Source organism: Phoxinus phoxinus (assembly GCF_949152265.1).
Source record: "Phoxinus phoxinus genome assembly, chromosome: 14".
Taxonomy (NCBI): domain Eukaryota; kingdom Metazoa; phylum Chordata; class Actinopteri; order Cypriniformes; family Leuciscidae; genus Phoxinus; species Phoxinus phoxinus.
Genome location: NC_136889.1, coordinates 30,069,393 through 30,091,081, shown reverse-complemented (window position 1 = coordinate 30,091,081; position 21,689 = coordinate 30,069,393). Strand labels below are relative to the sequence as shown.

Here is a 21,689-nt window from a genome sequence, read left to right as displayed (position 1 = left end):
AGCTATGTCGCAAGCCTGGTTATTAATTTATTAGTCTTGGTTATTAATTTATTAATCTTTGCTAATGTCCTAAAAAAAGACAACAAGTGACCCCTGGTGGACATATCAAAAACTGATAAATGCCCTACACAATATGACCAAAAGTATGTGGAAATCACCTTCAAATGAATCTGTCTGGTTATCTCAGTTATTTAATGTTTGTCATCAGAAATTACAATACTAGAAATGACTACAAAACATTTATTTCTATGATCCTATGTAACACCAGTGTTTAGATGGGACAGATTTATTCACATGTACGTAACACAGCGTAATGTACATTTTACAATGTGATGTAAATGCTTATGGCCACTAAAGGAAAACTGTCCCACTGGCTTTCTAAAAGGAGAGGAGCAGTATATAAGAGTTGAGCTTATCTGGTATGATTCGTTGAAATATGATCATCATCAGTTCTTTTTGATACTATCAAAATATTTCTCCAAGAAACTCTCGACTTCCTCCTCGGTGTAGTCCTGTACGTGGAAGAGTGAGTTTGTCGAAGCTCCTCTGATCATGGCAGACAGCACTGGAGGGTCAGAGAGTCAAATCTGTCAAAACCAGGGTCACACTTCACAAAAAATCAACAGAAATTAATAAGAAATAACACACACACACACAGCACAGGCAACAACAAAAAAGTCGCTGTTTAGATTTAAATAGGCAAACAAAATGTATGCACCTCTTGATGGAAATAAAGGTTGTGATGTTATATCAAGAGGTGCATCAATGTTTGGTCAGGATCTTGTATTGTCAGTGCAAGAGTCCAGCGCTCTGTAAAGTCTCCTCCAGCACGTCACACACACTCTCAGTGAAGTCAAGCTCTGGACTCGGAGGAGAAAATTATTCTTCATGCTCCTCACAACCGTTCTTTCACAGTTTAAACCTGATGAGTCTTGACATTGTCATCCTGGAATATGGTCATGATGGGTCTTCATACATGGATGTTTAAAGCGGTGGTTGAGTATGATTTCACTTTTCTAACTTTAGTTAGTGTGTAATGTTTCTGTTTGATCATAAACAACATCTGCAAAGTTACAACACTCAAAGTTCAAAGCAAAGGAAGATATTTGCTTTTAAAGAAAAGGACTACAACAAACGGCTGGTAGGGACTACACGACATTCCTCCCGGGTTAGTGACATCACCAACCCTAAAATGTACATAAGCCCCGCCCCCGGGACACGCAGTCCATGTTGAGAAGAGGAAGAGTTGTTGTAGTCGAGCACATTTGTGAGTCAGCTCAAACTTTAGCATCCGTCTTTTCACATGCAATAGAAAGTCACTCTGTGCATCTCACAACAGTTCCTATACGAGCGATTTATAGATTATCATGACAGAATATGCTAATTGAAGATAGTTAACTCCACATCAGCAACATAAATTCATCAACTAAGCATTCAGAGACGTCCTGTTGCTTCTACATGTTGTCACTTCTTCTTGAGTCTCTCCATCTTTGTCTGACTCCATTTTAACATTAAAGATAGAACAGTTTCTGGGCTACCCGCACCACGAAACATAACAAACAGTGTTCCAGCCAATCACCGACAAGCAAGATTTGGGGGTGGGGTTTGGGGGGTTAGTGTGCGTACACATGAAGGGGTGTGTGGAGGAGAGAGAAGCATGAAGAGGGAAGTTAGAATTATATTCTCTTAAAGTATGATATGGCCGACACACGACCAAAGAGACGACGTTCCGATGAACAAATTGCGAAGAGGGAAAAGGATACTGTGCGATATTGAAGAAAAATGCGATATGCGATAACTCCTTAAATAATGCGATATTCGATATGCGATACGATAATGCTTAAAGTGTGTAAAATAAACTTAAAATATCTTTAAAATATATTTAAATGATATAACCTACATGTGTTTCACATTCTTTTTATGACAAGAAAACATCCTTATAACTTCTGAAAGTGAACATCAGTGTTTTACTGTCGCATAAGAAGTGTTATTTTAACATCAGTGTAAACCTCAGGGCTTCAGGTTATCCTACATTAGGTTTATTTAATAAAAGATACTGAATCATAAAATATAAAAATAAAACATTGCTTCGTTTTCACTGTATTAACATATATCCTGATACTTATTAAAGCTAAAAAAAACCTGTCTTTTGTTCATGACCCCATTTATTGCAAGTTGTTGCGATATGCATATTGCGATATATACATTTATCCCGTGTGAACGCGCCACTTGAAATTCAGATGTGGGTAATTTCTGAATCACACGAGGTTCCCAGATAATAATACTAATCTAGTGTGAATAGGGCTATAGACTCTTCAGCATTGGACCATTTAAATCCAAACAGCGTATATATGTAATAACCGTGTAATCCATTTCTTGAGGAAAGCCGGGAGAATGTCTTGATACCTTTTCCAGATGACGGTCTGAAGAGACAGAGAACCCTCTTCTTCATCTCCACAGCTCGGCCAAGTTCATAACCAACTCCTAATGACGGCTGCGTCACCTCAGCTACGATCACTGTACAGAGACAGAAAACGGCACTGTGATGAGAGTCCTGAATAACTGTGAATATTATGAATATCTCTAAGAGATTAGCGGATATGGCAATGTTAATGTATTTGGTCTTGGTGGAATAGATCTGCTGCTGTTGAGAATAATTATAGGTTTTACTTGATTATCCATACATGTTTTTTTTATAGAAAAGTCATGTTAAAATGTGAGTATCGAATATGATCCATCAGGATTTTGAGAAAAGGTTTATTTGTTCATCTGTCAATCATTATTGTATTGCATTGTATTATAGAGCTTTAATCATAAACCTAAGCATTTAAATATAATCTTACTAAGAGAGATATAGAGTGATGACTGATATTTATGTGTAAGTTTCTGCTGGACTGATATTAAGATATGGCTCAATATAAATGTCTGTAACTGCACCAAATTTGCTTATTTTTGCTCAGTTTGGGCCTCTGAATAAAATTAGGTGTTATGTCCTGGAGTACGACCTCCATATTCTCCTTTATTATACTATATGTATACTAACTATATGAGCCACATATGCAAGCTTTCGTAAAATGTAAATATTTTGTCTAAACATTCAATAAACTGCCCCGGCTCCCCACCCAAAAACGAACATTTTCTGAATATTATTTTATATGTCATCAATCACAATTAAAAAAGTTATATATTGCTGCATCACTAAACAAAATACCCTAACTTTTAGTTGGTGTTTTAGTGGATGATAAAGTTTATAAGATCTCCTAGCAGAGTAACAACATGTGTAACGTTAGAGAATCACATTAATTTCATTTTATCATTTTGAATTTTCGTATTATGAAAATAAATGCCACTTGGATTTTTTTTTTTTCGGGTCACCGGTGACTATATTATGTATGTATGACTATGAACAACACTTTTTAAATACAAAAAAAATTATGAGCATGTGTCATTATTTTGATCTCACCATCAGACATCATCAGCCACTCCACATCTCGATCATGGATCGCTTTATCCAAAACTGCATCTTCACCTGGATCACGGACACATGTTTACTTATTTGCAGTTGTTCACACACACATAGGATTAACCAAACGATATGAAACGGTTAAATGAGAGAAAGAGAGTAAAAGTGAATCACCCTTTTCAGACAGACTGTCATAACTGATGTGCTCTGTTAAAACCTTGCCATACTGCTGTAATTTCTTCACTATTCTCTGGTAAATATTCACGTCCTGTCTCCCTCCTCGGATACTTCCACAAAAGTATATGTTCATAATTTTCAAACGTCCTCGTGCCTCGACAAATAACACAAAGTGTGAGTTTCTCGACTACAGCTAAAAGCGCTTTACAACTTTGACGGGAAGTTCAAAGTCCAAACAAACTGCAGTCATTCGTTTCCCGCGCAATCTCACACGTCACGGAGAGGCGCGCGCCACCCGGTGGTCATATTCACACGTGCAGCAGCATAGACATAATAAATACATGTATTTATGATTTCTATGTGCAGCAGGGCTTCCATATCAACGCAACACTTCATGAGGCCATTATTTATTTACCATTACCAAAAAGTTTTCATTTATTTTGCAATTATTCGACCTCCATATAGATATGTTTACTTGTTTATTTATTAAACAATAATACACAGATACACCAAGATACAATTACAATAATTTATAAAGAATATTTCATAAATTAAAATAAATAATACACAAATAAATTCGTACACAAAATACACACAAAAAACTAACTCGTTAGTTTGTAATTTTCCAAATATGCTGTAATAAAATAAGGTTAAAAGTGTCAAATAAATGACTAATGATTCAAAATTAAATTAATGATTGGATATTTTTTAAATTGGGTGCTTTTTTTTAAATTAGTTGCATTTAACTGTTTTTTATCGATTTACTTGTGGTGATGCGAGCATATTAAACAAACAGCACTTGATGTCAATAATACTAAAAAGAAAAATAATATAAAAAAGAAAATAAAAACATTAAAAGCAACATAAGACAATAATTCTGAGTCTGACAGGGTTTTACAAAAATCTTTTTTACTCAAAAGATTTAATATATTTCTATTTATTACTCTATTACATAATATATTCATTTTTTATTTCAGAATAGATACAGTAACAGAGACAACATTCATATCTCGACATTAGAACAAAGTGGAATAAACACATGGATTAATAATATAAATAAATCATGAAGCATCAAAACAACATACAAATCTGGTATTTTCATGTACACCGTTATTTATATATTTTTATGTACTCATTTCATCGCTTAGCTATCTCGTCGATGTATCATGACGCAATCAATGCGCAGTTCTGCTTCTGCGCAGGACCGGAAGCAAATAACAGCTCTTCAGATACACATACATCTGTTCAAAACATTTGGATAAAAGAGCTCGACAGAAGAAAACAGGTAACAGAAAATGACCAGAGATCATTTTCTGCATGGTGAAAAGTCGCATTCATTAGTTAATTCCCTGGAATTGTAAGTGTATATGACCTAGCATGATTTTATACTAGCCTAACGTTAAAGCTTACATTGACAGTTGGCTGTTTTACTCCATACAACAAACATTATTTTCTCTCACACGGGTCTGTGTGTGTGTGTGTTGGCAGCCAGTGAATGGAAGTGGCGAGGGCCCGAGAGATGGGTCCCGAGAGAATCTTACCGAACTCCGAGGAGGATGTGGTGCAGGACCGGCCTTTAGACACCGCAGTGCCGGAGGAGTGGAGCGGGGAGGACATGGAGGAGGACGAGGACAATGCTGGAGACGAGGACAGCAATGGGTACTATTACCAGCCTCTGAATCAAGACCCAGACGGGATGAACAGCTCACACACAGAGCCAGCCGATGAGGCGACCGCGGCAGAGCAGCTCCAGGAGGTCCAGGACAGAATAGAGGTACAGGAGAGGTCTTTAAGGGTGCTCATCTGTCTGGGCAGCGAGTGTGGTTGGTTTTACCCACTTATTTCTTGGTTTCAATACATTTGATTTGAAGTGTTTTGCTGAAATCTGCTCTTCATCCACATTTTGCAGGCCATGGGACTGTTCCTTCCCCAGCCTCCTCCTGACAGTGATGAAGAGGAGGATCCTGAAGGAGCTGCTGCCTGTAGAAGTCAAGTGTCCATTCCCATGGATCCAGGTAAGCATGAGAACTGACTTTACATTAGAGTCAAAACACTAATATACGGTCATCATGTCACTTATTGTTTCATTACTCCTCTGTCAGTGTGTTGGGCTAAAATCTCATCACCGTAATCAAAGCAATTGGCCTTCAGTAATCAAGGAATGAAGTCATCCATAAATGGTTATGGTTGTAAAGTTGAATATATCCAACTCTATCCGCATACATACAGTAGTACACTCACATAAAGCAGTATATATCATATGTTAAATCTCAACTGCTGCTTGATTGCTTTTATTATCACAAAATGTAAACTACAGTACATTATTGCACAGCTCTAATCTGCCAAATGAGATAAGACATGAATCCTATAAACATTAACATCATGATTTTCTGTAAAGCTGCTTTGAAACAATGTGTATTGTGAAAATCGCTATTCAAATCAATTTGACTCATTTTTAAATGGATGTTATAAATAATGCAGATTAATACTAGCAGTACACAAAACGGTTGATTTAACTCATTACTAAAATATTAGTATTTAAAAGAGAAAATATACACAAGTGCAATGGTGGAATGGCTTGGCTAAAGTATGCATGTCATTAGTCTTAAATACAGATTGCTTTCATGTTATGTCCTATAAATATCCATTTAAATTCTACACTATTTTTCTTAAATAAATTAAAAATAAAACACTAAAATGTAATACTTAGAGTGAATTTAGCCATCACACCATTATAATGTACAGCATGAAAAAATATTTAGCCCATAAATTAGTTATTTAATTGTTAGTGATTTAAAATACATAAAGTCATCATTAGATGACGGCAAATGTAATCTAAATAAATGAGTACCGGTACTTTAAAATATCCATTATCTTATATACTGATATAGATACATTTAAAAAGTGCTAATATCAACCAATTAACCAACGTGGTACCAATATATGTGAAATCTTCTTGTTCACAGATCACGTTGAGCTGGTGAAAAGGACCATGGCGGCCATCAATCTGCCGACGCTGGGCGTCCCAGCCTGGGCCCAGGAGATCTCCGACGACCAGTGGAAGGACATGGTCCAGCAGACGCTCCAGACCCGACAGAGCTCTGCAGGCCTGCGGCTGGAGCGCAAGTGAAGCCTCCCCTCGGCCTCCACACTTCTCATACTGCAGAAACGCTAAAGGACCTTCTGACATTTGCTCATCTCAAACAAACCAAAAGGCACATTTATCTCCCTAGCTGTGGTTTATACCAACTGTGGAATTCTTAAAGTGGAAATTGAATAGTTTACCTTTTAATTGCTTTGAACTTTTGCACAGCAAGTGTCCCGATTGTTCAGAGTTGGCAAAAATTGTCCTGAAAACATCGACAAATTTCAGTTGTGTTATGCAGTATGTTCTTTTGCTTGATTACTTTTTTGTAAAGTGAAGTTTGGCGAGATTTAGTGGTTGCTTTTGTATGACAGTATAAACATGTAATGGTGCATCTCAGTTATGTGCCGTTTAAGTCACAAAAAAATCCATTAATTTGATTGATTGACAATGTGCAATGAGTGACTAATCCTTTATGTATTTCACATGGCTTGAGCAACACAAATGGCCGTCACGTCTTTTGTGTTTCTTTATTGTTGTTCTGTACATACATGAACATCTGTACAAAATATGACTTTCATACTATGTAATGCTCAACCTAATTAAAGTACAACATATGTACATATGACCTGGAAAGCAGCTTAAGATTAGTGTCAGACTCGGGAAGGAGGGCTGGGAGAGGAGGGAAAGGGTGAGTGTGGAGAGACCCATACTTTCTTAATTTCCCTCGGTTTGTTGCTGCTGCCGGACACGGGCCCCACTCGCCTGTCGAACTGCGTCGAGGCAGGAACATGCTGCGCTCAAGAGTGAAGTTGCCTCTGATTGTTTCTGGAATGTTTTGGTCTATTTAGAGGCAGCTAGGTTGGCAATTCATGCTCTTGATTGCATGGACAAGTCATTCCCGTACACTGATAGGCTGAGGTGAGGTAACGACACTGCAAACAGCTAATGATTTAAAGACTTCACCTCTGCACTGCATACTATAGGCTGTAATAGCACGAGTCGAAACATACGCACACGTTTGGAGCGATGGAAAAAGTGTAGCAGCTTGAATTCACAAGGGAGCTTGAGATGCACACTGGATAGCAATCAAGTGTTGCGTTGTCCAGCAGCTTTGAGGAGTAAATGTTCCCTCACTATTGGAATGATCAAAGTGACACTTCACGGGACAGACCTTTACAACAGAGAGGGGACATCATGCATCAGAATGAAGTCATACAAGCAAACAGAACTAAAGAAAAGATGAAGTCGGGGCAGAAAGAGGGAATACTGAAGGGCAAGGGTACAATCGTAAGCAATATACATGACAATATACAGTACACAAGTAGTCGCAATTGCAAGCTGTCGCTTTTCCATATATTAAGCCTGGACAGGTAAGCGAGTATCTTTTCTCTTGAAGTATATAGTCCCATAAGGAGGATTGTATAGCGCTTGATCGTACACTAGATCAGTGGATGTTTTTCTTTACCGTTCTAATACCTGGAAAACATATTGCTTTGGTGCTTTAAAGTGAAAACAACAACGAAATAACACCATCTCGGACAGGACGGTAGTTCCCGATCTTGAACGGTTTCCTTTTTAAAGGTTTAACGGGAGTTTGTTTTTCGTTCTCGTCTAGTTTTTATAAAAATCACAGAAACCTATGAAGCAAAACAAGACGACTTACAAAAGCTAGGAGGTGAAAAAAAAAGCACATTGCGATTTCATGGGAATCTGTTCACGAGGTATTAAGTCTTAAAATTAAACTAAAACAGAAGCATACAAAGATAAGTGGAGTGTGGACCAATAGGCCATTGGTGCATGCGTTTAGATCACATTCTTTTATGCGACTGTAAACGGACTGTATACTACTTTTACAGCATTTTCATCAAGCGCTCTGCTGGTGGTGGATATAGAGGCGATTGCTTCCACAAAGCTTCCTAACTTTGCTGTTGTTGATCATTAAACACAATCAGTAGGTCAAACTCTTCAACCTCTGTGTGTGGTCATGGTCTTCGATCTCAGAAATGACTTCCTGACAGCACCAGGTCTCTATGGAGAAACAAAGTCCCGCCTCAGACCTGTCTAGGAAAGCATCTGAACCAGATTCACAATCCCATGCGAGTCGAAAATATCAAACTTGCATGTTTAATTCATAAAGCTTGTTTTGTAAGAAACAAGTTTCACTAGTTAGTTCTTTGTATGACATCAAGATTAACCCTGATTCACTCCCGTTTGGCTACCATCTAAAGTTCAGTAGAAGGTTTCCATCTCCAAATCTCCAGTAACATGATTCATTTAGTTAAGTGCGGCCCCTTCATTGCAGACACGGCAGTGATGGGAAAACAGGAGAAGCTCTCAAGCAGCGGTAAAAAACGGGATAGGGAACATGCGGACAAATGGAGACAGCATAAAGTGGGCAACGTAAAGTGTGGAGAGGAAAACAAAGTAATCACAACAAGAGCATACTTTGATGATTTGTAACCCACACTGCTTTCTACCAACCCAGCGGTCGCTTTGTTCGGTGTGCGGATCAGCATCTATGGATGAGGGAGAGAGTTGGGGAGATGAGGAAGAGTGCATGGGAGCTCTCCACTGCTCTGTGGACTGGACTTTTGCAGACGGGGCTTTCCAACAGTGAGGGAGGAGGGAGTATGGATAGAGGCAGAGGAATAGAGAGGTGGGTTACAGCAGGCGACGATTTTGGACCAAGACGAGAGGAACAGTTTAGGCGCGGTGGAGGGTGCCGGGGCTCCCGCGTCAGAGGGCTTCCTGGTTGGCCGTCAGGTACTCCTCCGCTCGCTTGTGAGATTCCAGGGCTTTTATGGTATAGACGTCCTGCGGCAGCTCAGACTTTCGCCTCATCAAAACCTTGTCTTTCTTGAGTTCTTTCATCCCCTGAAAAGAAAACGGTTTTATTCCTGAGACGGTGCCAGACTGATGCCCAAAGTATACACAAGTTAGTTCCTAACCCGTTTGACTTTGGTTCATCTTGGGAACACAAATGAAGATGTTTTTGATGAAATCTGAGATTTATGTCCCTCCATTAACAGCTACGCAACTACCGCTTTGACACTTAAAAAAGTTCATAAAGAGATTGTAAAACTAATCCATATGGATTGAGCGGTTTAGTCCAAATTTTCTGAAGAGACAATCACTTTTTAATATGATAAACAGATTAAATTTAGGCTTTTATTCACATTTAAACATTATAAACATTTATCAATTCACACATCAGCTGTGGTAAACTGAAGCTCAAGCATGTTCGCTTGACGTGTGAGAACCAATGAGGTTCATTCCTGTTACGCAGCACGTTTGAGCTTCTCAAGAACCAATGAGGTTCATTCTCGTGATTTGTTTATGTTGTTCATCATATAAAGTGATCGTGTCTCTTAAAAAAATGAGTAAACCGCTTAATTCATATGGATTCATTTTAGGATCTCATTTTGAAGCATCAAAGTGTCAGTTACGTAGCTGTCAATGAAGGGGCAGAAAGCTCTCAGGTTTCATCATAAAGATCTTCATTTGTGTTCTGAAGATGAGCAAAGTCTTACGGGTTTGGAACAACATAAGGGTGAGTAAATGACAAATGCTTCATTTTTGGGTGAACGAACACTTTAAATATAATAAATTTACACATTATACACTTATATTTGATGCTGTTGGACTGAAAAGCAAACCTGTAAACTAAATTAGCTGTAGTTTCTTCTATTTAGGCCAAACATTTGTGTTAATGTTTAGTTTCAGTTGGCTTATATTAAAGTTAAAAATTTATCCAGCCAAAAGCATGTTTTTGTTTTCACCCAATATTATTTATTAAAGCAGCATCACGTTGTCAAAATTGTGTACCATATTAGCTCCAAACTCGCATGTATTGCGTTCTAGCTAGAAATGAGTTTGGCACGCATGTCGATACCCACCAATCCACCGTACAGGCATTTTTTGTTGCTGTGAAGATCTACAAGTGTTGATTGTACCTGTGAGGCTTCTGACTCCACAGTCTTCTTCAGCAGCTGGATGTCCTCGGCTGTGGGGGTCTCGGTCTCCATCGAGTACAATGGCATCCCTCCTTCATTATACATCATATACTGCACATACACACACACACACACACACACACACACACACACACACACACACACACACATGCCATTTACACATTAATGAAGCTAGTTCACTGAAGCTAGTGTGATTATCAGCTAGTTTACTTTGTATATGGCTCATCCTTTACCGAAAAAAATTCATAAATTGTGATTAGATGAGACCAAGCACCTTTTAAAGCATTTAATTTGAGAGGCTGCTCACTGCAGAGTGAATGGGTGGAGCTTAAAAGTTGAGACACACCCTATTCCTAAACCTAATTATGTTAAGCTCCACCCATTAAGTGCAGAGAGTGGGAGCGGTCACTTGACATCATTTGGTTCTGCAGTAAGCATCACTTGCTTGATTTACTGGATTATGCAAAAATAGACATAACTGCATGGTTATTAAAATATTAACCATTTGTGTTGAGTTTCCAGCAAAGGCTGATACTGAATTAGTCATATAGGGTTTGTTTTCATCCCACCCACCCTACATCTAAACAAAACTTGGTAGGAAAGATGAAAGTAACCCAAAGAGTAAGATGAATGCATAATAACGATTGCGTTACAGAAATAAATGACTCACCTCCTCCTGAGCGAGACCGGGCCGCAGCTGAACCTTTGTACTCTGTGAAAATCCAAAACTTGTGGTTGATAAACACACACTCACAGGATTCCTCATCACATCCTGATTAAATCGTGGGTTCTTTTTTGTGTTTGCCCTCAGAGCACAGAGAGAGATGAGTGGTGATAATTATACTCGTCAGGAGTAGTTTGGAGTTGATTAATTTTAATTAGGATACGTGCAAAATTAGCTGCACACAAAGCTTGTGCATCTGATCATAAATATATTTCTCAATTCAACATGACTTCACTAGCTATGTTTCCATCCACCTATTTTTAATGCGCATTTTGAGATATGAAAAAAAGAAAAACGTATGCACTCAATTGATTTGGATAAAAAAAAATATCCAATAAGACGACGTGCATAAACTATAATGGAAACACATTTACAGAATATATTCCTTAATGCGCATGAAAAGAAAAAGAATTCATGAAGCGAGTATTTCATGAATTTGCGTGATGGGAAGGCATAACTGGACTAACCAGAGGAGCGATCTTGTTGCACAGCATCTGAAATGTGACCCTGGACCACAAAACCAGTCACAAGTCGCACGGGTATATTTGTGGCAATAGCCAACAATACATTATATGGGTCAAAATTATCCATTTTTATTTTATGCCAAAAATCATTAGGATATTAATGTTATAGTGGAAGATTTTCTTTTTCCGGGTGGATCATCAAGACTATTGGTCCTCCTAGTTGTCAATCATTCTGGTGATATGTGTACATAAGGCCGCCGTACGTGCTCGTCCCTAGGTAGTTTTCGCTTTCTTTTGCGCACTTTCAGGTGTATATGTGTGGTGAGCTACGGTTTTAGCCATTCATTGAAGCTCGCCGTTCTCACCGGGTTTTTTTTTCAAAATGTCTGAGGGGCGCAAGAGAAAAAGTGTCTACGAATTGTATGACAAGCAGAGAAAGGCCTCTGAAGAAAGAAACAAGACCAGAGTGTTTTTGGGAGAATATTTCACACGCTGGCGTGCGCTAGAAGCACAGGTTGGGCTTCCCACTGATGCCTCAGTCGCAGAGTTTCTACTCGACAGGTAAAGTTTGGCGAAATCCATTTAAAATCTCAGCTAGTAAAAGTTAATGTAAGCTATGATTAGCGATGCAAGCCCTGGCACAAGCGGTAAACATCTAAAGTAGCCTTATGACCAAATGGTAAAAGGTATCACGCTGAAATGTTATATAACCTTGTGTGTTCATTTTGATCATTCCAATGTGACATAGTGGAAAAAGTGCAAATCTTCTTTTTGAAAGTAGGCTTGTAAAGATCATGTTCCATGAAGATATTTTGTAAATTTCCTACCTTAAATGTAAAAAAAATGTATTTTTGTGAGTGAATGCAGCACAATCGTGAACATTAATGGACAACTTTAAAGGAGATTTTCTCAATGTTTAGATTTTTTTGCACCCTCAGATTTCCTAATAGTTGTATCTCGGCCAAATATTGTCATATCCTAACAAACCATATATCAATGGAAAGCTTATTTATTCAGCTTCCATGTGATGTATAAATCTCAATTAAAAAAAATTTATCCATAAGACTGGTTTTGTGGTCCAGGGTCACAAATGCTTAGCAAAGTCTGTCGTCCAAGTGGTTCACTGTGTTCTGATTTATTGTGTTTCGTCTGCACCGTTTCCTTCCAGCGAGCCGAAGAGAACTAAAGACCATCTCTGGCTAAATATCATTAAGAAAATGTGAAAGTTGCTGCAGTAGGAGAAGCCTCTGTATATAATAACTTCCATTTTTCTTAATGATATTTAGCCAGAGATGGTCTAATTGACTCAGTGGCAGTTTATCAGGAAGTGACGATTTCGTTCTCGGTGAACGGTGCTTTATTCGCAAATGTTATATGCGATGTTCAAATTTTGCACATAAGTTCAATTCGCAACTTTGGATGGAAACATACACTAGCTACTGACAGTTTGATTGTGTCCTATTAGACTGTATCTGTAAACACTACCATTCAAAAGTATTGGGGTCAGTCAGTATCTTCTCTTATGCTCACCAAGGCTGCATTACAGTTTGATCAAAAATGCAGTAAAAATAACATATCTTAATAACTTATCTATTGAAATAGAAGGGACTACAGGTGAAAATTAGCACAAGTGCTACAACCTGGTATAATGCATCTCTCCTTTTTAAGGTTAATGTATATTTTGCATTGTCCCTGTTTAAAAATAAATAAAAATAAAATAAAATTTGTAACGTATTCCTGTGTTGGCAAAGCTGAATTTTCAGCAGTCATTACTCAAGTCTTTAGTGTTACTTGAGAAGTCATTATAAAAGTGTGTGTGAATAATAGTGTTTACCTGAGGGTTCTGTTTCGCTAGTTCTTCAATTTTATGCCACATTTCTTCCCGTTCCTTAAGTTTGTACTTCTCTCTAGGGAAGAACAGGAAAACAACAAAGAGTTTAGGATATGTCAGAGAAAATAACGCGTATGTATATGTGGATTCATATGGTTGCCACAAGCTTAGCTCAACAAAACCAGCTTGCTTAGTAATTCTGCTTAGAGAACAAAGATAGTCACTGAGTCTCAAAATCTAGAGAACTGCCTACCTAGACATCATCTCTGGGCATGTTCGATGCCCAAAATGCTGTCTCTCTCTTTGTAGTTCACTAGGATTTGAGACAGTAAATGACAACTGCTGACAAGACCTTCTCAAACAATGTGTGTAAGAACAAGCCTTTTACAATCTGTACACCTTTTTTTGGCCTCATATTCTCTCTTTCTTGCCTCATTCACTTACTTCTGCTTCTCAGCCTTGTACTGCTGAGTGCAGTCATCAAACAGCTTCTGGTTCATCTCCATAAAGAGCTTAAGAGCATTGTAGATAAGCCCGTGGATTGTCCTGCCGGAGAAAACACCGCATTATTAGTCCAGACATTTGAACAGAACGTTCTTCCCTTTAGGTGTTCATTCATCACGAGAAAGATACGTCTTAATGGAAAAAACAGATTGTGACTGTACACAATCTGTCACAGTGTGGCTGTACTTGTTCCAGTGGCTCTTGGAGTTTTTGTAGAGAGCGGGAAACATGATGGGGAGGATCTTGGCAGCGTTGTCGCTGATCAGGCTCATGATGTACTCATTGTTCCAGTAATACAAAGCTCTTTCAGCAACCTAGAAACACACATGACATTACAGATCAACGACTATCACACTCAAACATGCTACAAAACTCCATATGCATATGCTAGTACTCTCTTTGTATATTAGTGCATATCGTCACTGTCGGGTGGCAACCTTGTATCTCCAAAAACGCTACTTTCTAAGACCTGGAAAAAACACTGTATTTTTTAAAAATAATTAAACACTGCATTGTCAAAGTTGATATTGTGTCTTTATTATGGGTTTCAGACACTTGCATGTGTCATTGTTATGAACATTTAATCAAAATCAAGCTTAAATGGAGTTGCAAGTTTTTTTAACCAGCTAAATTCGTACATACGTGTTTAGTCCATCATTAGAACGGCCGAATCTGAGGCAGTAAGTGCATCTCAGTATGTCTTCATCAACTTACAGATTATAAAGTTTACTGTGGTATGTGGGCACTTCGTTTTTTCGTTCATTTGGCTAAAATCTCATGTTACTAAAGACAAAGTGCTTTGCATAAGATATTTCAGACAGTATTGGCTGTGACTCGACGACAAATGCTAAGATTAACTTCTACGCTCCTCAAATACATTAACATTAGCCTTTATATATAGTGTTTCATGAGTAATAAAAACACTGTACGTATTCAAAGAACAAGGTCTTTATTTGCTCTTGCATTGCAAACAAGCAGAAACGCTCTAAACTGGGTACGGCTCCTCATTCCCAATAGAGGTGGGCGGAGTTCTGAGGTTTGACAGACAGTTTGAGGATCCAATGGAGTGACGAGGTTTAGTCACAAGCTCCAAATACTTTGAAACCTTGTGAATCAATTTAAAAAAATTTAAACTTGGGTCCATAGTGGGCAAAAATGTTTGTATCAAAAAACTGTGATAAACATTTGAAGCTTCGGAGCACAGACTTAAATTTGGTCTCATTTTAAAGAAGACCGGCAGATTATTGCTGAAGTAAACAAACAAAAAAAGTAAAACAAAAAAAAGTTATAATATAGGTTTATGAAAATGATTTATGAACATACATGTTGAACTCTAAAACTGATAGAAATTCAAGGCCATAAATCTAAGCAAGTTGTGTTTGAGGATGATATCTCAAAAACTGAGCTTTCGGTAAGATATTGTTTGGGTGCAGTAACAGAATTTCCCCATTGGATGACAGCAAAACTCCACTGGTGGTTGGATTTTAGATTTGCAGTTGAGTTATTCTCTCTCAAATATTACAAGCACAGTAGCACACACATTTTTTTTATTACACATAAAAATCACACTCCGACATCCATACCAACACACCCACACAATTATCGCTGCATTATTTATCCAATTGACCCTTCGCTGGGAGCTTGATTGACAGTTGATCTGCACAATCATACTTCGCCATCCGCTATTTTGTCCGACAAAGCAGTCAGGAGAGTTAGTAGATTAACATGGGAGGATTTGAACTTGAGAAACGGAGTGTACTGACGTCTTTCCGCGGTTAAAACAACATTCCTTCTGATGTTCATTCATGTTTATTTGATGCTATAAATGAACTAGAAGGAAGAGATGATCGGTTCACGAGCAGCTTTAACTGATGCTCTACAGCGATCTGTCAGACACATTAAAGAGCCACAAAACTTTATTTATTGTTTAAATTTATTTTTAAAAATGACCAAATTTGAAAGGTGAGACTTTGTTTAATATGTTTAATATCAAAAGTAACCGAAAAGTAAGCTGGTCTGTCCTGTCTGTCAGCGTGTTGTCAGTGTCTCTCTGCTTCCCCAATGTTTTTTTCACTGCGTGAGAACAGTGTGGCGTGAGAGCTAGCTTGTCGAACATAGCAACAGTAACTAAAGGGGGCGGGTCTTTGCGAACGGTCAATTGACTTGTTTATCCAATTGATTTATCCAAAGCCGTGTTTCCACCGCAGGAACTTTCCCCAGGAAGTAGGAACTGTGGGCTGGTACTCGGTGTGTTTACACCGCAGGAATCAGGGTCTAAATGAAGTTCCGGGTAAATATTTCCCCCTCCGAAAGTCCCTGCTGGCGAGGTAGTACTTTTTAAAGTTCAGGAACTTTCGGGGGTGGGACTTGTGCGCTGAACATGCTGATTGGTTGTGTTCACGGCACGCCGCATTTTAATTGGAGGACTCCACGCAGCATTCTAATTTAACCGTGTATACGGTCTATGATTTTAACTGCCATTTTTAAAAATCTATTGCGGTTCGTGGCTTCATGCAGTAAGAGTCTGTCTGCAAATATGGAATTTAATAAATAAAAAAACATAGCTGGACCGACAACGAGGTTCGGGCTTTATTAAGCGTATTTGTGTAACAGGAAATTTTCTGCGCGTTCGTCCCAGCCGTCTCACGGTCAATGTCCGCATCGTCTAATTTTATAGCATTACGAGCTTTCTGAACACGCTTTAGTATCAGTGCTCGTCTCTTTTCTGCCGTTTTGTTAATTACCTCGTTAGTAAACCAATACATCACAAACAACCTCAGCACAGTTTGAATCTCCTCCATATTTATTATAATGTGGCGATCAAAACTGATTACTGTCCGTCCAGACTGGGAGGAGCAGTCGAGCGCAGTTTATAATCTTCCCGGTACTTTAGACCGCGGTGTAAAGCAACCGGTCTGGGGCAAAAAAAGTTCCAGGGAAAAAAGTTCCTGGGACAAATTGTTCCGGGTAATTTCGGTAGAAACGCGGCTCAAGTATTTGCTTTATAGGCCAAAAAAAATGGCACCATCTGGTCTTTTTTTTTTTTTGTAAATACATTTTGAAGCCTTTCCAACAGAATGAAAGCCTCTTAACAAAAATTGCATAATTTTATAGTTAAATTGTCCTGGGATTAAAAATTGCAGTTTTAATGGGTTTCAATGCGGACGTTTTTGTCCAAAAGGAGCTGAGAGGAACTATTTTGTGTACATAGTGCAAGATAGATTTTTTTAAAGGAAATGGAGGTTAAATAGTAAGGCCATGTCCATACGGACACGGGTATTTTTATAACCAGAGTTTTTCCTCCTGCGTTTTAAAAAAAAAATCTCTGTCTACATGAAAACGCAAAAACACGCTATCAAGCGCCGTCAAGAGCATTCCACACCAACAGGCGGCGATATAACCCTAACCGTAAAGCCACGTTGGCCAATCAGAAGCCGCCAGCGGCGCACAATCTGACGTCAAACACAGCGGATAACGGCGCACACTTTGACGTCGCAAGGCAAAAACTCCGGTTTTACTGTCTACACGACAACACTGCAACCGGCGTTTCTGAAAATCCTCACCCTGGCAGGGGTTTTCTAAAATGTTCGGTTTCAGTGACCTGATACTGCGTTTCCGTGTGGACGAACGGGCGAACCGCGTAAAAAAAGTCACGGTTATAAAAATACCCGTGTTCGTGTGGACAAGGCCTAAAATTCCAATAAAAATACACACCTGTGACAAATTTTATCCAGTTAACATTAACACAGGTAAAGTGATAACAAAACAAAAAACCTGCAAAAGACAAAAATCTCCATAAGGATGCACAAGGGTTAATTGGTTAAATACTTGCAAAACCCACAGACAGACGTAAAGGGTTACCAATAGTAATGGTTTATGAAAAAAGATAAGAAAAGAGATGAAATTAGGAGATACAAGGTCCAGACATCGACGATATGTAAAAGATTATGTAAATGATGCCCAATGTTCAGTGATAGAACGAGATCAGTGCTTTCATACCTGGAAGTGTGGACTTGATACACACTTGGCCAGCTGTCTAAACAGAGGCTCCATGACTTTAACAAACTCTGAGGGCTCAATGACATCCAGGATTTCCTCCAGTTCATTCAGAAACATCACCTCCTTAGGACTGTGGGTCTTAGGCCAGAACTTCAGCAGGCCCATGATCACCTGATGCAGAAGAGGAAGACAAATGGCGGAGAAAGTCATCTTTGCACCAGTTAAGTTCAAGTTCACCATGAATAAAGAATTTATATAGAAAAATCCTTGAAAGAAATGCTAATAATAGTGACAGAAAACGGTGCCGTTGCCAATGCTGTAAATCTTACAGGTTCAGTGAGGCTGCTGTCCTTTTCCAAAAACTGCACCACACAGTAGGCCAGCTGAAAGCACAGAAAATTACTTTTTTCCCAAAAAATAACACAATAGGATGACTAACATTGAGCCACTGCTATTCCTAATTCTATTAATGCATTGTGCAAAACATCATAACCTCTAATACTTATAAACTATAGATACAGTGAGGCAGGGGAGGGCGATGTCATGGATGAAGCACTAAACCGGTAAATATGAATACTTTCACATGTGGTTATGTAAAATTCATGAGTGTTTCACTTTCAAATATCACTGTGAAGGAGGAAATTCAAGAGCTTGTTAGAAAAAAAGTGATGGAACTAAACCAAAACCCTAGTTGCTGTAAAGCTTTCCTACTTGCCCTCGTTCTAATGTCAAACATGAGGAGAAATGATCGAACTGAACGCATTACCTCAAATTGTTAAATAACATCTCAAATAACCATTAGCTGCCAAAAAAGTCTCCAATATGCTGTAAAGTAACAGCACTCAAGTTGACCTTAAAAATACAGAAGCTTTTTTTTTTTTTGAAAGCAAATAAAGTTGTATTTTCAAATATTATTTCTTTATTTTTCAATCATGCAAGCAAGAGTGCTATTCAGCCTCGGGTAATTCAGTGTTCACTTCTACAGCCTAATTTTGAGTTTGCATATTTTTCTTCCTCCCCAATAGAAGCTTAAAATGATAAGTGGACTGATAAAAACCAAGAAACATCCCAGTGTTATAGAGCCAATCACATTTTAGGACTTGAACTACCAGTAGTTAATGCAAATAATCCAATTTTTGAGAATACTGTCACTTTTACATTAGAATTTTTTCATATAATCAAGTCAAGTCACCTTTATGTATATAGAGCTTTTTACAATACAGATTGTATCAAAGCAGCTTCACAGTGACAACATGAAAATAATACAACAAAGTTTGTTTCTAGAAGAAAATTGCGTCATCGTTCACCTTAAAGGGTTAGTTCACCCAAAAATGAAAATAATGTCATTAATGACTCACCCTCATGTCGTTCTAAGCCCGTAAGACCTCCGTTCATCTTCGGAACACAGTTTAAGATATTTTAGATTTAGTCCGAGAGCTTTCTCTCCGTCCATTGAAACTGTATATACAGTATACTGTCCATGTCCATAAAGGTAATATAAACATCATCAAAGTAGTCCATGTGACATCAGTGGGTTAGTTAGAAGTTTTTGAAGCATCGAAAATACTTTTTGGTCCAAAAATAACACAAAATAAGACTTTATTCAGCATTGTATTCTCTCCCGGGTCTGTTGTGAATCCTTCACAGTTACGCTGATGGCGTAAGACGCTGATGACGTGTTATCTGGTGCGCCCGAGCTTCATTTATAGACTGAGGGAGACGCACGCTGTAAAAGTGTCTCATCCGCGACATGCACATTTACGCACCATTAAAAAAATGATATCCACGCAAACAATGTAGAATAGCTTGAATATAGCGTGCGTCTCCCTCAGACTGTAAACGAAGCTCGGGCGCACCAGATAACACGTCAGCAGCGTCTTACGTCACTAGCGTCACTGCGGAGTCCTGAACGCAGATTCACAACAGACCCGGGAGAGAATACAATGCTGAATAAAGTCTTATTTTGTGTTATTTTTGGACCAAAAATCATTTTTGATGCTTCAAAAACTTCTAACTAACCCACTGATGTCACATGGACTACTGTGATGATGTTTTTATTACCTTTATGGACATGGACAGTATACTGTATATACAGCTTCAATGGACGGAGAGAAAGCTCTCGGACTAAATCTAAAATATCTTAAACTGTGTTCCGAAGATGAACGGAGGTCTTACGGGCTTAGAACGACATGAGGGTGAGTCATTAATGACATTATTTTCATTTTTGGGTGAACTAACCCTTTAAGTAAGGCAGATCAATACTATTGTTGAATACTAAATGCCCCCAGCAAAGCAAGCCAAAAGCCAAGGCAACCCCCCTTTAGTGAAAGCAATCCTTTCAGCATAAAAGTCCTCAACAAACCAAACATCTTCAGAAGAGTTTCCCTTAAGCGTACCTGTGGGTGATAGACGCTGAGAGACTTGACTTTGTGTAAAGGCAGAAGCACTCTGATGAGGAACATTTTGTGCTCCTCTTTCAGTGGCAGGGCAAAGCCATTAATTATGCTGTGGGAAGAACATGAGATCGGTCATGTGACGGACAGGTTCTTTCAGTTCAGCAAAGAGAGAAAGACCTCCTCCCTTCAGATTTGTCATGGCAACACTGATAGTGGTCACACTCACCTTCCTAAGATTTCTAAGAGCTCTGCAATCCCATTGTGATGCTCCGTCTCGTATATAAACCTACAGTGCGAGATCAAGGACATCGACTCAATGGATGAATTCTGGAAGAGCTTCCCCTTTTCTCATAAACGCTAAGCTTGGCTAATTCAAAGACAGACTTGCATCTAAGAGCTCACAGTTTCTGCATCTACTCTTACAAAGTTTATGAATGAGAACACTTTGATAGCCGTAAGAACCATATGCAAAGGACAGCTTGCCTGTAGAATATATTGTTGATCTGCCGACGGACGTAGGCTCTCAGCCCCAGGAACTTTCCATAGATCCTGTGCAGGATGGTTTTTAGGAAGTCCCGCTCTCTGGGGTCTTCACTGTCAAAAAGCTCCAGAAGCTGAAAATAAATAAGCCAAAAAATCTATTAGCTCAATCATTAGATGGGTTCTGAGACCCAATCCCAGTAGCTACGTTTACATGCATTTATAATCAGACTGATCGCTCAATCGGGATGAAAAGCCTTCCTGTAAACAGTTAGTGTAGACCTTATATGACCCTGGACCATAAAAACCAGTCTTATGTGTCAATTTTATGAAATTGAGATTTATACATCATATGAAAGCTGAATAAATAAGCTTTCCATTGATGTATGGTTTGTTAGGATAGGACACTATTTGGTCGAGATACAACTATTTGAAAATCTGGAATCTGAGGGTGCAAAAAAATCAAAATATTGAGGAAATCGCCTTTAAATGTTTCCATTTCTGTTGGCGATTGTCCTGCATTCACTCACAAAAATAAAAAATGTATATATTTAAGGTAGGAAATTTACAAAATGTCTTCATGGATCAT

At 38.6% G+C, this 21,689-nt stretch overlaps 3 protein-coding genes across 5 annotated transcripts in view; 1 reads left to right on the top strand and 2 right to left on the bottom strand.

Moving 5' to 3' along the window:
• Positions 1 to 175: 175 nt before the first annotated feature.
• dnph1 (2'-deoxynucleoside 5'-phosphate N-hydrolase 1) lies at positions 176 to 3,961 on the bottom strand. Its single transcript, XM_079634660.1, has 4 exons — positions 3,638 to 3,961; positions 3,464 to 3,529; positions 2,407 to 2,517; positions 176 to 565 (listed from the first exon to the last, which is right to left on the bottom strand). The coding sequence occupies exons 1-4, from the start codon at positions 3,771 to 3,773 to the stop codon at positions 447 to 449; spliced, it is 432 nt and encodes a 143-aa protein (XP_079490786.1). The 5' UTR covers positions 3,774 to 3,961; the 3' UTR covers positions 176 to 446.
• An 824-nt stretch (positions 3,962 to 4,785) lies between these two features.
• Positions 4,786 to 7,222, top strand: mea1 (male-enhanced antigen 1). Of its 2 annotated transcripts, none has more exons than XM_079634659.1 (4): positions 4,786 to 4,925; positions 5,129 to 5,414; positions 5,550 to 5,655; positions 6,607 to 7,222. In XM_079634659.1, exons 2-4 carry the CDS (start codon positions 5,136 to 5,138, stop codon positions 6,768 to 6,770), a joined length of 549 nt encoding a protein of 182 aa, XP_079490785.1. In that variant the 5' UTR covers positions 4,786 to 4,925; positions 5,129 to 5,135; the 3' UTR covers positions 6,771 to 7,222. The 2 variants fall into 2 exon arrangements, with proteins under 2 accessions (XP_079490785.1, XP_079490784.1); XM_079634658.1 differs by having other exon boundaries at positions 4,787 to 4,997.
• Positions 7,223 to 7,241: 19 nt separating this feature from the next.
• ppp2r5d (protein phosphatase 2, regulatory subunit B', delta) overlaps positions 7,242 to 21,689 on the bottom strand; it is a 60,109-nt gene continuing 45,661 nt past the window's right edge. The window contains exons 7-18 of one of the 2 annotated variants that reach the window (XM_079634638.1): positions 21,104 to 21,234; positions 20,847 to 20,906; positions 20,621 to 20,729; positions 18,554 to 18,607; positions 18,225 to 18,395; positions 14,412 to 14,539; positions 14,166 to 14,267; positions 13,975 to 14,034; positions 13,725 to 13,797; positions 11,373 to 11,414; positions 10,682 to 10,792; positions 7,242 to 9,602 (exon numbers count right to left, since the gene is read on the bottom strand). In XM_079634638.1, coding sequence (XP_079490764.1) covers positions 9,465 to 9,602; positions 10,682 to 10,792; positions 11,373 to 11,414; positions 13,725 to 13,797; positions 13,975 to 14,034; positions 14,166 to 14,267; positions 14,412 to 14,539; positions 18,225 to 18,395; positions 18,554 to 18,607; positions 20,621 to 20,729; positions 20,847 to 20,906; positions 21,104 to 21,234 — 1,179 coding nt within the window. In that variant the 3' untranslated portion in view covers positions 7,242 to 9,464. The remainder of the gene's footprint in view (positions 9,603 to 10,681; positions 10,793 to 11,372; positions 11,415 to 13,724; positions 13,798 to 13,974; positions 14,035 to 14,165; positions 14,268 to 14,411; positions 14,540 to 18,224; positions 18,396 to 18,553; positions 18,608 to 20,620; positions 20,730 to 20,846; positions 20,907 to 21,103; positions 21,235 to 21,689) is intronic. The other variant, XM_079634639.1, reaches the window with a different exon arrangement.

Coding starts and splice junctions, on each gene's coding strand:
- mea1 (XM_079634659.1), top strand. CDS start 5,136: ATGGAAGTGGCGAGGGCCCGAGAGATGGGTCCCGAGAGAATCTTACCG. Junction 5,415..5,549: donor AGGTCCAGGACAGAATAGAG/GTACAGGAGAGG, acceptor CACATTTTGCAG/GCCATGGGACTGTTCCTTCC. Junction 5,656..6,606: donor GTCCATTCCCATGGATCCAG/GTAAGCATGAGA, acceptor TCTTGTTCACAG/ATCACGTTGAGCTGGTGAAA.
- dnph1 (XM_079634660.1), bottom strand. CDS start 3,773: ATGAACATATACTTTTGTGGAAGTATCCGAGGAGGGAGACAGGACGTG. Junction 2,518..3,463: donor GTGGCTGATGATGTCTGATG/GTGAGATCAAAA, acceptor GTCTCTGTACAG/TGATCGTAGCTGAGGTGACG. Junction 566..2,406: donor CAGACCGTCATCTGGAAAAG/GTATCAAGACAT, acceptor CTGACCCTCCAG/TGCTGTCTGCCATGATCAGA.